This window comes from Canis aureus, chromosome 16, assembly GCF_053574225.1.
Source record: "Canis aureus isolate CA01 chromosome 16, VMU_Caureus_v.1.0, whole genome shotgun sequence".
Lineage (NCBI taxonomy): Eukaryota > Metazoa > Chordata > Mammalia > Carnivora > Canidae > Canis > Canis aureus.
Window position 1 is genome coordinate 1,885,631 of NC_135626.1, and position 23,144 is coordinate 1,908,774.

Below are 23,144 nucleotides of genomic sequence, written 5' to 3' on the forward strand. Positions count from 1 at the left end.
AGCCAGAGATGTGATTTAATTCTCTGTTCTGACCGGCCTAAGTCCTGAGGAACTTCGAGCAAGCCTTCCCCCACCAATTGCACACATGCCATCCAGTGACACCATGATTCACAAAGTCCTTTTCAACTGCTTCATTCAAAGGGAGGGCAATGGTTCCTGGAGTAACTGAGCAGGAGTGGAGAACCCGACTCCAAAGCTCTTAAAGCCTGGGCATCATGGACTGATTTCCTTTGGTTTCGGAGGCGTGCGTGTGTGCGCGCGCAAATGTGTATGTGCACATGCACTTGCATACAGTATCATTTAGGATGCCACTTACCAATGATAAACGGGTTAAGTATCACACGAGGAACTTCAAATTCACCTTTCCTAATCCACACAACAATGGCACAAGGTAGGCGCTATCCTCATTTTACAGGGGAGAGAATAGTCCCAGAGAGCTTAAGTCACTGCTCTAACGCCACAAAACAAAGAAAGCAGCAAACCTGGGATGACTCCGAAGTTTCTTCTTCTGTGCCACACTGACTTCATTAATACCGAACCTAAAATTCCTGGGCCCACCTCCCTCGAATGTGTTTCTTGGGTATGGTAGGGGAGGGAGGGCAAGTAGTAGGAGGCAGAGAGAAAATGGCAGCCTTTCCACATGTCTTTTCAGTAAGTGACACATCCTATGAAAGGTGCAAGAGTATTTTGTGAGCCTAGAGGAAAGATACCTGGCTCTGATCAAGGTGACCAGGTACCTTTCCTCTGGGGCAGCCAGGAGAGTAGAAGTGGATCTACAAGGATGGCTTTTCTTGGGAACGGGGTTGTGGAAACCAGAATGATAAAAAATGAGAAAGCAGAGGTGTGCTTTCTCTTGAATGCTAAGGAGTTGAGGCTTTATCCTGAAAGCAATGGATAGTGAATGAAGGTTTTCAAACATCAGATGTGCATTTTTAAATTGCTCAAACATTTAAAAATAAGAGAGGGCATAATTCCCTCATTACCACTCAACGAATAAAATTCTTCAAGCAAAAATCTTTCTCCAGAATATAAAATGTCCTCCTTACTACAGATCTCAGCAGTAATAGATCTTGGGAGCCTGTAAAACAGACTTGAATATTAGTAGCACAGTTTGGGAACTATTCTTCTAGAAGACTTTTGTATTGGAAAATAGCCAAAGAAAGAATTATAAACACAACTGCAGTGAAAGTGGAGTTGTCTTTGCTTTCTTCTTCTTCCTCTCTCTTTTTTAAAAAAGGTATCTGCTGTGCACATTCAGCTTCTCTTCGCTTCTAGGGGCAGGGAAATGCCCTATGATATTTTTTTCGCTTAAACTGTAAACCATTAGTTTAGCTGCCAGCTACACAAATGCTCAAACTTCCCAGTGTGCCGGGCTCTGCTGTCCAAGCTTTTTCCAGTGTACACTGAAATGAATGTGTTTCTAATTAAGTAGCTTCAGGAACACGACAGCTTCAATGTCAAAAATACAAAGTCTGAACCCTGGCAGGAAGTCTTAAGACTGCAAATGTCTCATCTAGTGGAATCTTGCCTAATGTAATGAAAGGAAGCAGGAAGGGTGCAGAATTCCAGAAAAATGGCCACTTATTAATTTGTCCAGAAGCACAGCCTAACACATTGGAGAAAAACTCCAATCCATAATATTTAACCAAATCTTATCAACTTTTCCAGCTCCTACATTTAATCATGCAATTGACAAATGACGCTGAATTTTGATTAGAATTTCAGAACCAAAATTCCCGCAAATGAGTTAATGTACACAAAAAGGCCATTTAAACAACTGTGATAAAAAGGTGAAAATAAATACTGTGAAGGCCCCTGTGTAACTAAAGGCTCTTACCTGAAAAAGAAATGTTTTCTAGGATTTTAAATATGTAGGTTTTAATGCCATGCATGCCCTTTTGTCCTACAATAAAAATCAATGATACTCTGAAAGAGAGGAGAAGGAGTCATGCAGAAGTGACTACAGATGCAAAATGGGACAAAGCAGGACTCACCCTTTAGGTATCATTAGGTAGGCATTTTTTTTAAGCCCAATAATTTCCCAAAGAGTAATTATGGCCTATCATAGAAGTGCAATTTCTTAGCCAAGTATTGTTAGGGCTGCAACAGCTCTGTATTTAGAAAATATTGAAAGCACATTTACTCCGAAATCACAGCAGCTCCATGTTTTGTATAAATGCAAATTTAGACAAATACCTTTTACATTATCATCATTTGCTTACAAAGCCTCAAATACTTCCCTGAAATGACTGCATTTCTGCTGTGCAAAGATACTAATTACAAATTCCAAGTGGGGAGAGGAAAATAGCAGCAGGGGAGGAAACCCAGGGTCTCCTTAACATCTCAATGTAGCAAATATATAACTGGGTAATTCTAGGTGTGTTCTGAAAATTTCTATTCTCAGTAAACCTCAATAGTTATTGCAGTTACTGACTTGTTTTTTTTTTTTTTTTTTTGAAACCTCTTTTCTTTGGCTTTTATTGTAAAGAGAAATTTGCGGGAGGGGGATCACATCACCTTAAGGCTACTTTTATTTTCACATTTTTCTCATCCAATACTGGCCCACATTAACAAACATATTTATATCTTTGAAATTTATTTTATCGTTTTCTCATTGGCCACATTAACGTCTTCCATATTAGACTACAATCTTTGTGATTAAAGACTGTGTAATATTCCACCATGTATGGATGTGCCTTAATTCACTGTACCCTGTTTCCAGAGTTAGGTATTAAGTCACTCACAACTTTTCGTTGTAAGTCACACAGTGGTGAAAATGAACAACTTCACGTGCATGAATTTCCAATCATGGAATTACTAAATCAAGTCAGGGTTATTTGGTGTATATATACACACACACAAACACGCACATGCACACACACACCTTTTGTTATTTTTTTGGCAAAGCGCTTTCTAGAAGGCCAGGACCTGCCCCACTGGAAATCTTTCAGGACTGTTTCAGGACTGTTGCAGGGTTAGAGATAACCCACGAAGCACCTGGCATGGGAGCAGCACATGGTCAGCTTGGTAACTTATCATCTCCAGTTGGGTTGTCTCTGAGGCCCTGACATGGCTGGTTCTACTGGACCCATTCTCTTAGCACCCAAAGAATGGTTTCTTGTTCCTGCCCTGGTTCTGAAAGATACCTGGAAAAGCCCTGGTGAGGACAGTCGAGACTCCATTATGAGTGTGAAGTGCTTGATATGCATCACCTGGCACGTGGGTTGCTGACACCAAGTACACTCTTGTTACCATCCTATTTACTAAGTTCAGTAGGTTGCTTAACACTTTCTTTGGAAGGCAACCTTCCCTCTTGGTCTTATATACCACCAAGAATGCAAAGACCACAAGTAAACTATAATTTGTTACTTTCTCACCACTTAGATTGACAAAATTTAAAAACCACTTATCACTCTTGAGCATACCTTAAAAGGAAAACACAGCAAAATACATTGGTTTAACCTATTCCTAAAACACTCTTTCACATTCAGAGTTGGACCACTCTGAATCATTTTGTGATTCAGTCATCAATGTGCATGTTTTTCCAAGGGTATCTCAGTAACAAGACATAATCAAAGTTCATCTAGAAGCTACCATCCCTTATTGGTCTCCCACAAAGAACTTGTTTGTTGCTTCTCAAGAACACAGCAATGCAAGTATCTGTTTAACAGCAAACGAATACCATACTTCTCTGTTCCAGGTGCCTTTCAGCATTCTCAGTGACTTTACATTTCAATGCCAATTCTGAGCACGATTTTGAAGACATTTTAAATGGCAATTAGACACAACATGTGCAGAACCAATAATGCACATAACTAGCGTGGTGATAATATTAACAGCTATGACCAAGTTCATATACAGGCAGACAACTGTGTCACAACTGCCCTATGGCTGATGGCAACTGTGGGATGCCATTGTGCATCTCTGAGTAGCGGAATAGGGTATAACTCTGTTAGGCTTTTGTTCTCAGGGAATTATTGCACTGACTTCATCAGTTACATTCCGGAAGGGTAAAAAATATTCTTTCTTCCTTCTTCCCCGCAGAATAAAGAGGTTCTGCTGCTGATGCCAAGGCACTGACAATATAATGACCTTTACCTGAAAGGTATGTTTAATTTGAACCCTATTAAGGGAAAAAGGAACGAATATTTATCAAGCTACTAGAATGCAGCAACTTTTATGCATTACTTACACATAATTCTCAAGACAACTCTGCAAGAGTCCTATTTTCTACATTTTCAGACTGGGAAACGGGCTCAGAAAAGTGAAGTAACTTGCCCAAGGTCACACAGCTAGTAAATAGTAAGCTGTGATTCAAACCCAGGGCTGTCAGATGGCTGTGCCCAGCCTGTCCAGAGCACATGCTTGGTACTTACGATGTGCTGGTACACCATGGGGATTACTCACCCAATCCTCCTACAAACTCAGGCCTGCAATGTAGGGAACTTTCTTACAGGTAAGTTCTACGCACGAGCTCATTCCCCGCATGAATGTGGCTCCTGCAGACTTATTAATGGTCTTGCAGCCCCGTTCATTATTACTGCACATTCACAATTTGTTTAATTCCTTTCCCCAGACAACTAGAGCCCTCTTAATTATGTTCCCCTGAGGTGAGTGGCTACTAATTGGAAAAGAGTCAGGTGAAATAAAAGAACACTGGCTGCTCAAATACATAAAACACAGCTTCCCAGGACAAGGGGGGAAGGGTGGAAGAGGACCTGCGGAGAGGTGGGAGGGCCCCCACCCCCAGGTGAGCAACACCTCTTTGACCTCAGTAAGGAATTAGCTAAGAGCTGCCGAGGGACTTGGAAGGTCCACTGTTTTGCTTTGCTTTTCCCCATAAAAATGCACAGTCAGCATCACAGTTCACATGTCGTAGTACCCACTCCACCTCTCAGAAGCACACACCTCCTTAATCACATATCCCGACTGACAAAGGGGAACCCCTAAGTCTTTCCTCAGTTCTCTACTTTCAAAGGAAAGGAAACTCTGAAAAAAAAAAAAAAAGTCTTATTCATTTGAGCTATTCTTTCTTTTTTGGAAAAGAAACAAAAGTGTAAACACAGCTTGTCCTGGACTCTTAAATTCTGCTCTGAAATAACGAGGCCTGGCATAGGTAGAAAGGTTAAAGGACAAGAGGTAGGAGAAAGAACATGAGCCAAGACCTCACAGCACATCTTGTCAGAGAGCGCGCGTAATCATAGTTCTGGTCTCATCAAGTGCGACCGCATGATGGTGTATGGGCCACCATCGTGGCCGGTGTGCACAAGGAGTCCATCACAGCAGCCACTAGGGGTTCGATAGGCGTTTTCCCAGGGGACCCTCACGGCAACACTGTGAGGGAGGTACTACTGCTACCACCACTATACAGATGAAGAAATGGAGGTCATGCAGGTCACACAACTCGTCAATGGCACAACAGACTAGAATCCAAGTCTGTTCACTGGGACAAATGAGCTGATCTTCTCCCAGAAGCCCAGTCTTTGTGGGGCTACTAGAAGGCGAGGGAAAGGAGATAAGGTCGTCCTTTATCTGCTTTCTATGGGCTAGTCAGGAGCTGTGCCAAGTCTCAGGCCAAGTAACCCGCTCTCTGTCTCCCATCACCACGGGAATCCTCTTATTCCCAATTTGTCTCTGAGCCCCAATCCCTTCTCCTTCAAGTCCTACTGAACCTCTGCTGCCCATTGAGCACCACTTCTCACATAACCCCAGTGGTTGCAAACACCTCCTTTTTTAGAGTCTTTTGTGTGGGTTGCCCATTTGGCATAAAGCACATGTTAATTTGCATGTTATTCTAGACTGTCAGTCACAGGAGAATCAAACTGTTTCCTGTTTCACAGAGTCTACCACATGCAGAGCACAGAAGAATAGTGACAGTGGAGCTGCCACATACTGAGTGCGCACCAGATACCAAGGGCTGTGCAGGAGGCTTTAGCCACCTTATCTTATTGAATCCCCAAATAATCCAATTTATACCATCCATTTTATAGATTTAAAAAAGGATTCCCAGAAACCTGCCGTTGGTCGCAGTTAATGGTGATTCCAGCTCAAACTCTTCTATTTCAAAGTCTCTTATACTACTCTTACTTAATATTAACTTCTCTTAGCCACGATGCTAATTTAAGAAAACAAAAACTGGCTATTTGATAATTATAACTGAAAAAGAAAACAGCAAGGAGATACTGTAAAGAATAAAACTGTTTGTCTTACTAGCTTAAAGGAAGTGATGTTCTTTGTTCTAAGTAAGATTTAAAGCCGTTTAATATAGCAACAAAAGTAGGAAAAGAAATAGGGGCAAAGGGAAAAAAAAAAAACACAAGCTGGGGTGAAACTGGCACTCCAATTGTATGCTGCGAAGTTTTGAACACCTGCTGGCAAAGCCATAGACTTGGCTCTGAGCATGCCAGCTGCCAACATCCAAAGAGGGAAATGGGATCATCACAGGTTCATGGTGTCCATAGAGAAAAATCAACTGGTCGTTCTGGAGCTTGAATTGGAAAAAGGCAACTGGGGAAGAGAAAGAGAACACGAAGATTTACTATGTGCCCAGTGCCTTCCATATGCTGCGCAATCAACAAATATTACTATGTGTCAAGTGTCCCATTGGGCTGGGGGAGACAGGACAGAGACAACAGTTCAGGTCCCTGCCTACTTGGAGCTTACAGTTAGCAGCAGACACGAAATAAGCTTATCAGTGTATGCGTGTGAACCGGGGTAAGGCAACATACAAGGTGCTGGGGGTGGACCCGAGGGGACCTCAATTCATCGTGGCAGCAGTCTTGAAAGGCTGATCTCCATAATTTACAGAGGCATCTATGGCTCAAACAGGTTAAGTGACTTGACAAAGGTCACAGCTGGTGAGAGGCAGAAAATATGGCTTGAAAAGCAGAAGGGGTACAAATGCCATGAGTTAATCACAGTTTTTTTTTTAGGGGAAAAGGTATTTAACTCTGTGGCTGGTTTCCACCCAGCCGTCCCTGATTTATGAGCAATAGCCTGGGATAAGGACCCACGAGAGGACAAGAGCAATTCTGGATTGGGAGACGAGGCACGTGTGCTTTCGGGAGCCAGCTCGCAGGGCTCACAATTGTGGGTAGGCAGGACGCAGTGTCAGGCACTAGAAGTGGCTGGCTGGTGTGACACAGGTCTATCACTACAGTGGAAGCATGGGGGAGGGGCTGGGGACAGTGCCCTTCTCAGTGTGGCCCTGGGGCTTCCTGGGGTAACCCTGGACCTTGGAAGAGATGCCTTCCAGAGCTCTAAGCCCCTGAACACATGAGCTACAAAGATAAGGCCTGAAGGAAAACCCAGAAAGGTCAACATCAAAGCCTGAAGTGGTCCGCCCTTTTGTGCCTCCTCAATCTACCGGAAGGAGACATACTTGGAAAACATCAGGAAGGGCTCCGTGGCTAAGACCACTGTAGCAGGAGAAGTTAATCACAGAGAAAAGGTCAGGAGACAGGGCTCTCTATTGCCCCAGAGAGTTCAATGAGAACCATAACAGCCATAGCCAGCTGCAAAGGCAAGTCTCAAGTTGTGAGCCACCAGCAGCCCATGAGACTCCCAGAGAAGTGCAGGAATGAATGAAGTAAGGAAGAAATGGAGAGGGAGGGGAAGAGGGAGAGAGGGGGAGAAAGAAAGAGAAGTGTGTATGGATAAATCAAAAGAAAGTAAACTCCTCCAAATGTAGAAGTTTAAAATGCAACTGGTAAGAGGGAAAGAGCTCTTCTTTTTGTTTTTCTAGGCCTAAGATATGTCAATGCCAAGATGCACAACATCCAATTACTTCTTAGCCTAGCTTCTCAGTCTTTCAAATGTTTAAGGGTAAAAACCTCCTGGTTCCGTTGAGAGAATACTCTGAGCCTAGCACTGTGCTGGTGGCTTCATGGACTCTCCCTTGTACCAACAACCAAGAGGGGCAGGGATGCTTATCTTACAAGTCCTCCATGAGGTAAGGCACCTCCACTGCTGAGGCATGACGGCATCACGCAGTCTGTGGCTCCTGCTCTATTGGTGACCAGGAACACGGCTAGAATGTTTTTGTTGTAGAGACCACTATACTGTGGCCAAAGAAATTCCACAGTTTTCTTACTGTTGGGTCCAAGATAGGCTCCAGGTCAGAGAGGAGTGAGGAATGACACACAGAATGTGGCTCAAGAAATAGAAAGTCAGGCCAAGGCTTGGTTATATAAGCAGAGGTCGGGGCCAGCTATGTTCCAGGGAGGCTAGTCAGAAACCGGAGCAAGGGAGGCAAGCTGTGTTGCCCCTTGCCACATCAGGCAGCCAGACAGGGGCTGGCAAGCTGGAACCAGTAGGACAGTTTCTGATGTTCAGATGTAGATGCAGGAGCAGAGGAGGTGGGGGGCCCCCAGGGCGGGGAAGCAACCATCAGGAGAGCTCCCCAAAGGGTGGGTCGGTGAGCTAACAGCCACCATCCCCAAGCAGGGAAGGGCCATTCCCATGGGGACGGGGCACTATGACTTCTCTAACCCTGCAAGTCTCTGCACCACTGAGGGCATGCGATGCTGGACGACAGCCGTCTCATCTCGATGCACACCTAGCATCTATGCCATCAAGGGCACCTCACAGGGACCAAGTTAAGGGTCTGATGCCAACTACCTACACAGAATACTCATTTTCACAGAACATTTGCTTTCTGATGTATACGCTTTTGGAAGGTTAAAAAAAATGTGTATTTTTACATAAGAATGAACTATCTTACTAACGATAAGGAATGTATTAAAAATCTCATGGATCTAGAATTAGTGGTGATGGTTGTACAACCTTGTGACTATATAAAAAAAAAAAAACCTCTGAATTGTATGCGTTTTTAAAAAAAACCTACTATATATGTTGCAGTATATGAATTACATTTGAATTTTAAAAAATCAAATGTAGAACATGAACCTTTAGAACCTACAGTATATCAATATAGATTCTTGTCAAATCTATAGCATAGATAATACAGAGAGCCCAGTCTCTTCTTTCTGCCATTTTACCACAAGGAAGACAGTTTACTCATAAATTGTCCAAAACTTCCTCCAAAGACTCTTGGCATTCTCACTCTTGGGTGCTGCTGAAGGAAATGTAGGTGCATCTTAATGTAGTGACTGTCGACACCAAACACGTTTTTAGGTTGCCAGGCTTCTCGTGGAGAACCGTATTTTTAGCTACACTCTTGTGGATGAGGCAACGGGAAGCTTGGAGAAATTATGTGATTCACCCAAAGACATGTATTCAGTGGGATTTGGACCCAAAACTTATCTACTATTCAGCCTCTCTGTTCAAATGCCAGGGTCAAGGTTAGCCAAATCTCACTAAGAGATTTACCTGGAAATCTATAATTGCCCTTTCTTTGTTCAACCAATACACATTGTTTATACATTTCCAGCCTGCCGGGCCACCACAGACCCAACTTTTCACCTCCTTCTGTCTGAAACCGAAATCCTGGTCCTTTTCCTATCCTATGGTTCCCAAAGGAGCTCCTGTTGTGGTGGTTCCACCCCCTGAGCACTGGACCTACACCCTTGCTGCTTCTTAGCTTAAAAAAAAAATCTGTTCTCCTGCTCTTGCCTGGACACCTGAATTCTTTAGTGAAGGAGTGTTTTATCAGATCCAGAACCATCTATAAATAAGCTCCTACCTTCCTGTGCCCCAGCCAGGGACATAGGAGGCACTCATAAATACTCGCTGCAAAATGGAAATGACAGTTTTTGCTTACTTGGAATTCAATCTTGAACAAAACCTACATATCCCAGACTTTGGCATATAGAGAATTTTAGCCACATCTGTCTACTTCCATTTTACCTGGGTGTTGTGTATTTCAGCTGGATTTTGCTGGGTCATTTATATATATATTCACATTAATATAAAAAATAGTACCTACTATTTATGGAACATCCATTTTGTGTCAGTAGTAATTTCTATTCATCTTTGACAGAATAGAAAGGAGGCTCAGAGAGGTTCAGTGACCTCAAAGCTAGTAAATGGGGAAGCCAGAACCAAAGCTAGGTTTTCCTGTTTCCACCACACCACACTTCATTGACATCTATTTCTGTCATTAAAAAGACCAACAATCCCACTAACTTTAGCATCAGTTTATTCCCTATGCAAAATCTCGTGGCATGGATAAAGAGACAGATCAGACTGGACCCAGCTCTAGTCATCTAGAAGTCACCTCACAGCTGTCTCCAGACTGATGCCCCTTCGCTATATGAACTGTGCACCCTGTGATTAGCACGTTTCAGACTGTTTGCTAAAAATTCTAGATGGAATACATGATGCCACATGTAGGGACTGATTCAGAACCCTACAGGCAGCATGGATAAAGAATCTAGAACTAGGGCAGCCCGGGTGGCTCAGTGGTTTAGCTCCACCTTCGGCCCAGGGCGTGACCCTGGAGACCTGGGATCGAGTCCCACATCGGGCTCCCCGCGGGGAGCCTGCTTCTCCCTCTGCCTGTGTCTCTGCCTCTCTTTCTCTCTGTGTCTCTCATGAATAAATAAATAAAATCTTAAAAAAAAAAAAGAATCTAGAACTAGTATCTCTCAGACAGAATCTGAGCATGTCCACTCTGAGTGAAAGAATGGTTTCCAGATTCAGGAGATACAATGCCTTTTACAAAGACAACTGTAAAATTCAAACCTAATTGTAAACACAGGGTATAACTTTTTGGTTCAACCATGTCCTCACAAAGTATCGGGAATTAGCTACTAACTTGCCTCTTGATCTGGCTGGCCTTTGGGGGACAACCTGAACTTGCCCTGATCTGCTCTGGAAATATTGTGTCACAAAGGTGTATTAACAAGTGTCCAGAATAACCCAAATATACAATTTGTTTTGGGAATTGACATGTAGTTCTTAGTAGTAGTGGGACTACTTCTGAAAGAGTAAGGCAGAAAAAGGAATTTACATAGGAAATACCATATGGTTTCTACTGGGACCTTTTATTAGCAACATTTAATTAGCATAGTACCCAGTACACAGTAAGTGCTCTATAAATATTTTCTGAATGAAAAAACATAAGTCTACAATTAGCAAGTAATCAAGAAGCCTACGTGAAAATTTTTTTCACAAAATCTTGGTGATGGATAAAACTTCCTCTCTAAAACTTTGGAGGATAACGGTGAGAAAAGCTTTAATATCAGATAGTCTTATATGTTATTAAGTGCAGACTATCATTTCTTAGCGGTATGACAGTGGTTTATTTTACATCACTAAACCTCTCTGAGCTTCAATTTCCTAATCCATACAATGGAGCTAATAATTAAATATTATTTATGGCTTGATTCTGAAGATTTACAATAATGTTTATGAAGAGTTTGACACACATGCTACTCAGTAGTGATTATTATAATGAAGGGAAATGCAGATTCTCATCAGCAAGTTAATCCTTTTGTCCCAGAAATGGGAAGGCCCTCCCAAAACTGGCCAAGGTCAGGGCTGACATCAGCCAAGGTAGGGAACATTCTCATTTTCACATTCAAAGTCAAGAAAATGGTACAGATCTAAAGTAGAAAGGAACCAGCAGCACATGTTTTTAAATATTCATAAGGGCTGGAAATGTCTTACTCCTTTCGTTTTCTCTGCCATCTGCTTTTGTTTCTTTTCTTTTCATTCTTATGCCACAGCTGCAAATGAAAACAACCATACAATAACTCAAGTTAAATAAAAAAAAAAAATCAAAATAAAAACAATCTGAGGGGTAAAAAGAAAGGATGAATTATAAAGTTTTTCCCTGAGCTCACAAAGCAGCAGAAACAAGAATATTTGATGTTGAGTTAAGCCTTCTGGAAACCAAAATTCATGTTCCGTGTTTATAATAACCATGATAAGAGCAACCACCATTTACTAAATGGCCCATGTGCCACTTGATGACCAACATCACTAATTCTAAAGCCACTCTTCAAAGTAGGTAAATTAAACCCACTTTACAGAAAAAGATTTTGCAGGTCAAAGAGATAAAATAGATTCTTAATGGTCACACAGCTAATAAGAGATGAAATTGAAATCTGAATCCAGATCTGTCTGAATCCAAAGCCCAGGGTATGCTCTACCACATACCCCTCTCCAAAAATGGGAAGGGATTTGAAAAATATAATTTGGGAATTTTTTAGGGAAGATCATTTGTACTAAACTGATTTATTCAGATAATTAAAATCTGTGATTATACCCCTAATTAGAGTTAACTCGGATAATTGGTTGCTGTATTTGTGAATGTGCAATTAGAGTCTTCCACATAATTGTGGGGGTTTAGGCATCATACTTTCCATTTATTCACTGCATCCCATAGCTTTGCTCTACTGGCCTCTGTCCTACCCAAGGCTGCATTCTAGCTCTTGGGCCCAAGAACCATGACTTGTGATACCAACAGCAGGATCTGGACTCAGCCACATTTAACGTGTCTTTGTCCAGAAGTCAACGAACACCTCATCTTCAAGTGCAATGTAAAAAGCTCTCCCAGCCTACACTGTTGTCCTGAAAACCCCGAGCAGCATGTACCTGAAGAAAAACTGGCAGCAGTGGTCCTCATGTGTTAATTACACTTTGGAAGTCTATTATGCATAGCAAGGGCACCTGCTGGCAGTGAAAATGACTAGAATCTACCCTTCCTGTGCAGTGAGTAAATTGAGAGTTCATTTCTACAGGAGATAATAGTTTTCAGATTCCATTTCGTGTATCCCCTGCATGGGGACGTACTTAACATTTAAATCATCTGCAGAGGAACAAACCTCCTTCAAATTTACATGTTTCAAGCTCCTAGCACTTTACTTAAAATGCTAGTTATCCCCGCTGGCTCTCACCACCAAGGATTAAACTCAACAGTGGTGAAAGTCACCGAGCACAATAGCATAAAGTTATTAGCATTGACTCAAATTTCATGACATTTGTAGTTTCTGACCAAAGCAGTTGGTAGCAGGCTGAAGGTGATCAAATCAAGCCTTGGATGGAAGATCTGTTTTAACTCTTAGGGTCTTTTATTTCCTCATTCTTACATCTTGTAGTTAATAAACAGATACCAATCTCCCCTGGCCTATAATCATCCTTTGGTCGAATGTCAAAAAAGTTCTTTTGTGCAAACAAGAGGCCAGGAGAGGGACTGCTATCATATACACGGAAACCTCCAAGATGGAGCCTAATCACAAAACCCACTCAGGCTCTGAAAAATTCAAGTGTTAGCTCTGATTTTGCTTTTTTTTTTTTTTTTTTTTTTTGAGTGGAAGTTTGGGTTGACAAGGGTTTAGTAGCCTTCATTGTCAAGTCTTCTCTTCTAAGGTAGACCTGACAGCATCATCCTCTGGATCAGGCTAGTGACACAGTTCATGAGAGGGCTGGCGTTAGAGAGGAAGTTGAAAAGAGGATCTCGAATCACCCTCCACAGAAAAAAGCACACCAGCCAATAAATCCTTGAAGCAGATAAGAAAGGAGGGCTGGAAAGAACAACTGGCTAGAATAAATACTTATTTTTTTTAAGTGAAAAATTTCAATTATAGAAACCATACTTTTTCATTGTAGAAACAGAATAAAACAAAATAAAATAAAAATCACACCGAGTTCCTCTCCTTTCTCCCCCTCACAAATCCCTGCTAACACTGTGGTGTATTTCCTCTTAGATTTCTGCTGTACCTGTGTGTGTACATGTATACACATATACATACACCTACATATGTATACACACATTTTTGTGTTTCATATACACATATAATGTTTGTTGTTATAAAAATGGAATCATACAGTACATGGTATCTATATTGGAACAAGTTACTAAACCTCTTGGGGCCTTGGTTTACCGATCTGTGAAATGGAACTAATAATAATACCCACCTCACAGGGTTGCCAGAAGAATTAAGTGCGATCACAGACTGGGGCATAGGAGATGCTCAACACTGGAAGCTATCGTTAGCACTGTAAGGGACAAAGCCTTCTTTTCTGCACAGTTCGGGGAATGTAAGCTGCCAGTTTTAAGCTAGCTGACAATTCAGTAACCAAAGCTTTCGAAATAATACAAAAATAAAGTTGTACTATTTCGGAGACAGAGGCACTACTATGACTCTGTCAGGTCCTACCAACACCTGCACACAGAAGCCCACTGGAGCTCCTATCAGTATCAAGATACATAGGTGAGTCTCCTCCAGGGAGAACTCTTAAAAGGTTTCCTCTTTTTTTTTTTTTTTTTTTTTTAAAAAAAAGGTTTTCTCTTTAAAGTACATGTCTGGGTTGAGGTGTGCGGGGGTGGGTGGGGTCTCTTCATAGGGGGATCAAAGACGTGCACAGAGAATGGACCTGTGTCAGTGTGTGTGTCTGTGTGTGTGTGTGTGTGTGTGTGTGTGTGTGAGAGGGGGTGGGGGCCACATGTCTGTGTGTGGGGTAGGTGTCTATGAGAGTGTTCTACGTTGTGGCGGGGTGATGGCAGAGGGCTTCTACGAGCTAAGGGGACTGGGAATCACTGTGTGAGTCTGTCTTAGGGAACATATGTGCCCTTTTCCTTCTATTCCTCTCACTATCCTCCTCCAACTTTGTCCTCTTTCCCCCTCTCACTCCCCTCTCTTCTTCTTGTCTGAGTTTCAGTGTCCTCCTCTCTTCGGCCCCCTAGCATTTCATTCAAACAACAAACACTACTGGAGAACAAACATGGTCCTCTCCTTTGAGACCTGTGGCAGGATGGAAAAAAACGAACATAGTTGATTTAGAAGCTCGAAAGGAAGCAGCAAGTCTAAGCAAAGGAATGGGCCCTTAATTTCATAAGAAATGGGAGAAAGGTCCAGCTAAAAACAGCTACCTTGATAAGAAAGATACATAACTGAGAGAGAAATGAGCCAATTCACTTAGTGCTATGCACTGGAGTGTGCCATTGATTTGTACCTGATGGCCCTGAGCTACACCTTGGTTGTACACATGGCTTCTTTGGATGAGAGTGAGCTCAACACATTCAAAATCGGAGCACTGCAGAACACAGTTAAGCTCTCAGACAATCTGGCCACTTCAGTGAACCTTTTCAGTGACATGACAGGATTGCAAAATGGGCTGGAAGAACCCAGCAAAAATTGTGACTAACCTGATGGTAAATGTCCTAAAATCATCGGTTCTTGAATGACAGGGCTGTGACCCTCTATAGATCCCTTTCTCCTGAAGCTCTTAATTTCTGGCAGGCAGTACCTTTTCCTCCATACTTCCATTGCTCCCTTATCAATGTCTGCTGACTTGAGCTGTCTGGAGACAATGTCTTTAATCACATTACGCTAGAGAAAGAATTATTCAGAAGGAAAACAGATCCAAATCCATTACACCGACAATCTTTATATATTATATATGGAACAACTTCATTTTGCAGATGAGGAAACAAAGTCTTAAGCCAAGTGACTTGCCCATGGTGGTAGAGTGGACTCTAAAGCCTGACTCCTTTCTTCCTGACACTAAAATACATTTCCCTGAACACTGAAACTCCTATCAAAAAACTGCAGAGGGTTTTGAAGTGTGTCTTATGCTCCCAAACCAAGCACAGCTGAAAATGAGTCCTACAGAATGTGCCAGGGTATGGATGAAACTTCAAGACCCTGGGGACCACAACTATTCTTCTCACCAGTCTCTGACTCATCTTGGGGGTGGGTGGGGGTAGAAATCACACCTCTACGTGGTACTTCAGTCTCTCCAAAGCGAGAAATACAAAAAGATCTACTGCCTTGAACTCTTAAGAATGCCACAGCATAGTCGAAAGCAGTTTAGAAACAAAAGGGCCATGCAATCACGTGGTCTAAAATTCATATCATTTTGAAGTTAGTATTTTTAGTTTAGTCACAATTGCATTACAAGTTATAGGCCTAACATCCTTGTCAGTTCCTGTAAGAGGAAGAATAGAGGACAGGGTGAGCAGCAGCCTTACCAGCAGTAGTCCAACAGGTGTGGAGGCAGGACAGGGATGTACACGTGCTGCCAGAACATGGGGTAGAGCATCGCGGCAGACCCGTGGATGCAAGCAGTCAACTGCAACAGAAGCAAATCACAGACCCAGAGCTAAAACACCAAATGAGAAGACGCTGTCATCGAAGTTGAAAACAATTAAATATGTACTTCTTGACATATTTAAAATTATAACTCAATCACTCGAATTCAAATTTAGTAAGAGCTTGCTTTTCAAAAGAAAATCTTCCTCCCCATCTTGATGATGAAGCTAATGCACAATGAAATTTTTAAAAGTTTTTAAAAATGGAAAAACAGATAAAAGAAAATAAAAGCCTTCGCCACCTGGAAATAACTTGACATTCTGAGGTATTACAAACAAAACACCTTTATGTCCTTTTCTAATAAAATTAGAATTACTGTAAATGCAGTACTCATTTGCCTTCTTTTACAGTTAATGTTTATTTGTTGGCATTTTCCCACATCCTTAAATATTCTTAGAAAACATATCTTTTAAGGATACTCAATGAATTTCCCACGCTATATTTAACCACTTTCCCACTATTACCTTATATAATCAGATCATGTCAATAATTTTTATACAAGGTTCCTAGATGTAAGATTCAGAAACAAAGGTTATAAATATTTTAAAGCACTTAATAACTATAGTTTAAATATAATAAAACTATTAATATAATAAAGGATGGAAGCTCTTTACACTCCCTCAGCCATGCACTAGAATGTCTTCTCCATATCTCACCTGTGCTAAGAACTATAGTCAAGTTAGTAGCTTTGAAAGTGTCTCTATCTGGATTTTATTTTTAATCCTCCGATCATGACTAACGCTTAACATCTTGTCATGTTTCTTGGTTATATTTCTTGGGTAAATGGTCTATTCACTTTCTTAATCCAGTAATGAGTGTTCGGATTTTCAAAAGTGATTTACAAGCGAACAATGGATATACGAAGAATAGTAATCCTTGTAATGTTTCTGAAAATAACTTACCCTTCTGTAGTTTCCTTTGAATTTTGGGGTAAAGAGAAGGTTTAAATAATTTCACAGACAAATCTTTTCCTTCATGATGGTTTCTACTGCTGTTATACTACAAAAGTCCTCAAATTCTTCCCCAGCATTTAACTCTTTAATCCATCTGGAATTAATTTAGGTTTAAGGATGGAGGTGAGAATTTATTTTTTCCACATAGTTAATCAATTGCCCCAGCACTGTTTACTGACTAATCCTTCCTCTTCTTCTTTTGATATGCCCCTATTTCATATTCCTTCTTTCTCTTAAGAGCTAGACATATCATATTAGGATTTGATATAATTTAAAAATTAAGGACAAAGATATAATGGGAATAAAATTGCTACAAAATTCAATATAGTCAAAGAAGGAAAAAAACCCAACACCTTTGGAGATAGGCTCTGAAGTGACAAAAGCCAACAACACATGTTTCTTTCTGCCTTTTTTCTTTAATGTTTCTTTGGTTTCTGGGAAGCCTGTTCCCAGGAGGACTTTGCTTCTTTTGGAAGCTGTTAACTGGCCTTTGCTGACAGAAGGACATTTACGTGGCCAAAGAGTGACGTGCCAAGGCCCAGTTAAAAGAATCCCAGAGGTTAGTGTAACATGAACAGCTTTAAATTGGATATTCTGCTGATGTTTCACAGTTGTGAGAGCTGTGTATTAAATCCAGGGCCGCTACTTTCTCCCCCCCACCCCCCTCCTTTTCCCTCCAGACCCTGTTCTTTAAATCAGGTACATGTCATGAACAGGAGCCGATCCAGCAGGCTCTCAAGAGCTGTTCCCAGTGACTCTGCCAAGCCTTGTAGGTTTAATCCATTCCTTCTCAACCCATTTCAGTAGGATTCCATATAGAGACTGTCATATTTTACATGAGTAATATCTTTAGAGTTAGAAGAGATAAAAAAATCTTTGGTGTCAAATGAGTGGAAAATGAACAAACTTGACTCCAACTGCACCCTAAAGTCAGGCTGGAGGGTGACCCTGGCTTTGGACCCCAGCTCTTCCTGCCCATCCTTTAACTAGCTGCCAAAGTACTCATACTAACGTACAGGTCCAGTCACGTAACATCCTACTCAAAAGTCTTTGGGGGCACGTCTGGAGCAGGCGTGTCTCCCCCAGCTTCCAGTCTACCTGTAGAGTAGCATCTTCAGCCACAGTCTCTATTGGCTTCTCCAGGTTTATCCTTTGAATAAATCACTTCAAACTTAGGAGTAGCTATGTGCTCCTTTCCTGGATCTGTGCCCCTAGCAAACTCCTGCTTTGGGTCTCTGTGAAAGGACTACTTTCCTCACGTGGCTCTTCTGGGCACCAGTTCCTATTCTTCATGGGGTTATACTGGTCTGCATGTTTGTCCTCTCAATGGAAAGTACAGAAAGACCCTGTCTCTCTTCCTCTCTATGTTCTTAGTGGCAGAGTAACTGTGAGTTAATGCAATGATTCTTCCGTAAACAGAAGACAATTCCAACTTAATATATATTCACAACATAAAGACTGTTAGTGGCCTGGCTTTTAACTACTGGGCCAACATTTTCATGAGTCTCACAGCATGTGGTATATGACTCAAATTCCAAAACAATAATGGCAAGCTTAGACACAAATACACCACTTTTGGGAAACCATGTCCGTGGACTCATTCATTCAATAATATGCCTATTCTATAACTCTACAACACATCAAATAAATAAGTAAAAGCACTTTAAAATCTATAGGATGCCATACAAATATAGGATGTCCTCATTAGATGAGCTCATTTGTAATTCTCTTTCGAAAAGTCATTCAGTAGAATGTTCCTGGTTGAGATTTCATTATTTCCCCTCTTTTTAGCTTAAATTGGTTTGAGTCAAAATCCTATTTCAAGAAATAAAGTTGCAGAGATCATATCTCCAGATAATGTTCTTTTAGGTCTCCTTTCCCCCCAAAAAACCCTAAAAGCTAAATGCCAAGATTTGGGCAGCCCTGGTGGCTCAGTGGTTTAGTGCTACCTTCAGCCCAGGGCCTGATCCTGGAGACCAGGGATCGAGTCCCATGTCAGGCTCCCTACATGGCGCCTGCTTCTCCCTCTGCCTGTGTCTGCCCCCCCCTCCCCTCTGTGTGTGTGTGTGTGTCTCATGAATAAATAAATAAAATCTTTAAAAAAAAATAAATGCCAAGATTTTAAAATTACCTATCCCTCATAAAAAATCGAACTTTAAAGGTGCTTGATCATGATTCTCATTGGGGGTTTTCTAAAGGCCAAATCTCTGTAATTGAAGTAAAATGCATTTACCCATTTGGTTAAGAAAACAAACAAACAAAATAGAGAACTGTTTGGCTTTTTTGCAAAATGCAAAGTGGCAAAACAATGTACATCATTACTTAGGAATAGTGGTGAGTCAACCATAAAACAAGTGTTATGATTTATCTGTGCTTAATAAGAAATAATATTATATCCCACAAATTATCATTAGCCACTTATTTTAAAAACAACTCTAAGGCCAACTCCATTTGTAAAAATAAGGCTCCTAAAGGCCTAGGCTCACTGCTTATAGATTACAAAATTTTAAAGTAATGAAAGTATACAATTTGGATTATAGTCAACAAAGGGGTATTGTGAATATATAATTGAAGTACAAGTTGAAGAAAATGATCCTATCAAAATCTCACTCAGTGGGAGCATAGAAAGATAGTATGTGTAAAATTTGCCCAAAGTCATTAGTCACAATGAATATTCATCAGAAGCCAATTATCAATCCCATTTAATGACACCCCAAAAGATTTTGCCCTGAAGCAGCTGAATAGTCTAAGACTCCAGACAAAACTAGACAAATTATACAGCCAACAGCCAGTCTAGCCAGGACACAGATTGTAAAGTAAACCACTGGTGGGTTTCTAGACGCACTTGGAGCAAATTCTGTCCTGAATTAAAGGTGCACAAGGTCAGTTCTATCTTGGAGCTTTCTGTATGGCTCCATTAGTTTCCTTTGAGGCAAAGGGAGAGAAAGAAAGAAGACAGCAGGAATAGGATAGAGAGAGTGCTCAATGATAGAACTGGAAAAAAAAAATCACAAAGACATTGTGTGTATGTGTGTGTATTTTTTCCTAGTTTAAGGTATTTCTCAGATATAATGCCCAGATAGCCACAGTCTTAGATTCCAATTCCTTGGTTGATTCCTAATGGTAGCTCTGCAGTTTAACAAGAAACAAAGACTCTCCCCCAAACAAACAAAAGGAATCCTCACAGTATATGCACCAGACATCATTTGAGGGGTTTAGGATACTGCAAAGTATTGTTTTAAAAGTGTGCATGTTTATATATATATACACACTCATCACCACATTTCACAGATACAGAAACAGTCTCAAAGGTGAAATAACTTGCCTAAAGCCACACAGTTTGTAAGTGACAGAACTGGGACTCACATCCAGGTCTGTTGGACTATAATGGCCACTGTGTTTCCAAAATGCATAAACTAACTAAAAAAATTTTTGACTGCATACCCTGTGCCTATATACTGTGCTGAGGAATCTGAACTAGGTGAGACACTGTTCCTATCAGCAAGGTCAAATTACATAGAAATACATTTGCCTTGCTCTCAGAGGACAAAATATCCAGGGTAAAATACCAGTGAATAGAAAATAATCATTCTTAAAACAAACACAGATCTGATAATTTCCTGGGGGTTAGTTACACTTAATTGGGTATTGTATTGTCCTTAATCCAATGGAAATTCGAGATAATGGCATAATGATTGTTGGTCAAAGAGAAAGGCTTACAACCAATCTGGCACACCTATCTCAAAGTATGGCTTTCGGTCATGTTTCCTTTCATATACTTGCATGGAGCTTCCATGAACTCTTTTTGATATGAGCAAGCTGTTTCCTCTCCTGGGTCTCAATTTCACCAATAGGGGAAACAAGAAGTTGGACTCCATAATCTCCATGCCCTCTTCCAGCTTTGACAATTTCTGATCTACCTTAATTGTAATCCTTTGACATGAAGAATGTGCCACCTCTGCCCCAGCTCACCTTCTTCAGTTATACTAAGTAAAACAGGGTCTCAAAGCTACTCTTATTTTTTCTTGCCTGCAGTTATAGGGGCCCACCTGGAATTCCTATGCTACCTTGGAACTATCACCTTTCAGCCACAGCAGCCCTAACAGCTGACTGTGGGGGGCACAGCCTACTCTTGGGCTTGGCCCCTAACACTCTGGATATTTCAGAGGAAAATGATCTTAGGAGACTAAACTGAAGATGTGAGATCCTCAAGGACTACATTTGATTTCTCCTCCCTATATCTCACTATGCTTGACACAGAGCAGGTGCTGGGCAAATATTGGGGAATGTAAGAATGCCTCCAGCTTAGTATCATGAGGAATGGTAGGTAAGATTAGCAGACATTTAACAAATTGTAATTGCTTAAGAGATCACATTTAGAAGCTGCACATTTCTAAGATGTATTGAGATTCCAAGTTCTAACGGTAGACAGAGAAAAAAAAAATCAGATGGTCACAGTCATTCTTCACATCCTAGAACTCAGGAGGCCGAAAGATCAAACTGACACCTGCTTCATTACAGGTTTAGTTAGATGCACAATTTTGATTTCCCCTCTGAAGCCAAACACCAGGAAACTGATAAAAACAAAGAGTACGGAAAGAATACTAAATTACTAACCTCAAAGATAGGTCATTTATAAGTCCACTCATTTCAACCACAAATCATCCTAAGTAGAACAGTTGCAGAAAACATTATGTGTCTCGTAGAAGTTGTTAGCTTTCTCAATTTGAGAACTAGACTCTTTTATTTAATTATAAACCACCTTTATAGTCACCAGGAAATGAACAGTGCCATGATTCAAGCAGTGCTGCTGATTCTGTTTGTTTTTTTATTTTAACTTATTCTCAAACAGAAAACCCACTATGAGATCAACAAAAAGTTCTTTTTTGCAGGACTATGAAAGTTAATCTACTCAACCCTTCCAAGGGTATGAGAAAAATCTTTCATTTTAAGTGGTTCGGCTATGATCAGATTGTGTTTACTATATTCAGTGAGGGAAGAGTTGGCTTTTAAGAAACTATCAGAGATGCTTTAATAGAAAGACAATTTATAAAGCTTCAGACCTTCAAAGACCTTCAGCTGGTCTAGACAGATGCCAGACATGTGCATGGAAAGAAGGAAAAGTGCAAAGAATGTCCTGTTTTTCTTAGAAGCCAAAATGTAATGCTTCTTTCTTTCTTTCTTTTTTTGCAGGAGATGGAGGCAATCTTTCTTCCAGTAGTTTCTCTTTTAGTTGGATGGAATGCATCCTATCTCTTGCTTCTCCACCGTCCTCTGGGGAAAGGGAAGGGGAAAAAAAAATCCACACCACCACGGAGTTGAGCAGGGTGCCTTCCTCTAAGAGCGAGATCATCTAGTCAACAGGAAGCTTTCTCAGGAGATTAACTGCTAATCGCCTCTTTCCATTTTTCTGTTTTTTTAAAAATGATTTTATTTATTTATTCATGACAGACACACAGAGAGAGGCAGAGACACAGGAAGAGGGAGGAGAAGCAGGCTCCATGCAGACAGCCGGATGAGGGACTGGATCCTGGGACTCAGGGATCACGCCCTGAGCCAAAGGCAGACGTTTAACCACTGCGCCACCCAGGCTTCCCTCTCTTTCCATTTTTCAAAAGTAACCTACTAGGTAAAGTAATTAGGGTAAGTTATCAGCCAGGGCAACAAGCTTTCGTGTCAAGAGCTGATACTACAAAAAAGCAAGCAACTAAAACTGCCAGAGAAAAGCTCCAGCTTCCAAAGCAGAGGCAGAAACGACGTTATGGCAACACTATAATGTAAATAATCCCACAACACCAAGAGTGAGGAAAGTGAAGCCTTTTCTTTAAAATGAAAGAGAAAAAGGCAGAGTTACGTTGGGATTGATCATTCATTTTAATATAGGGACAGCAAGGCACTGTCACTCCTCTGTTCTGTGCCTCTGACAGACATTACTAACTGTGGAGTCAGGACAAGGTCTGAGGATTCCTCCAAACATGCAACCATTGTCAATGGATCCAAGTTGGCACTCGAAGTCTATCAGCCACCTCAAGTTTCTTGTAAGTGAATATTAAACAGTTCTTTGAAAATATTTCTAAGATCATAATTTATGCTTAATTTACACTGCTGCTTTAATAAAGAGTCACATTTTAATTTTTTTTAAAGATTTTATTCATTTATTCATGAGAGACACACACACACAGAGAGAGAG

At 41.0% G+C, this 23,144-nt stretch overlaps 1 protein-coding gene across 19 annotated transcripts in view; it reads right to left on the reverse strand.

The window, feature by feature from the left end:
• The window catches only part of DENND1A (DENN domain containing 1A), a 509,667-nt gene that overhangs the window by 207,330 nt on the left and 279,193 nt on the right, over positions 1-23,144 (reverse strand). For all 19 annotated transcript variants that reach the window (XM_077850604.1, XM_077850612.1, XM_077850613.1 and 16 more), the window contains one exon: positions 15,881-15,981. In XM_077850604.1, coding sequence (XP_077706730.1) covers positions 15,881-15,981 — 101 coding nt within the window. The remainder of the gene's footprint in view (positions 1-15,880; positions 15,982-23,144) is intronic.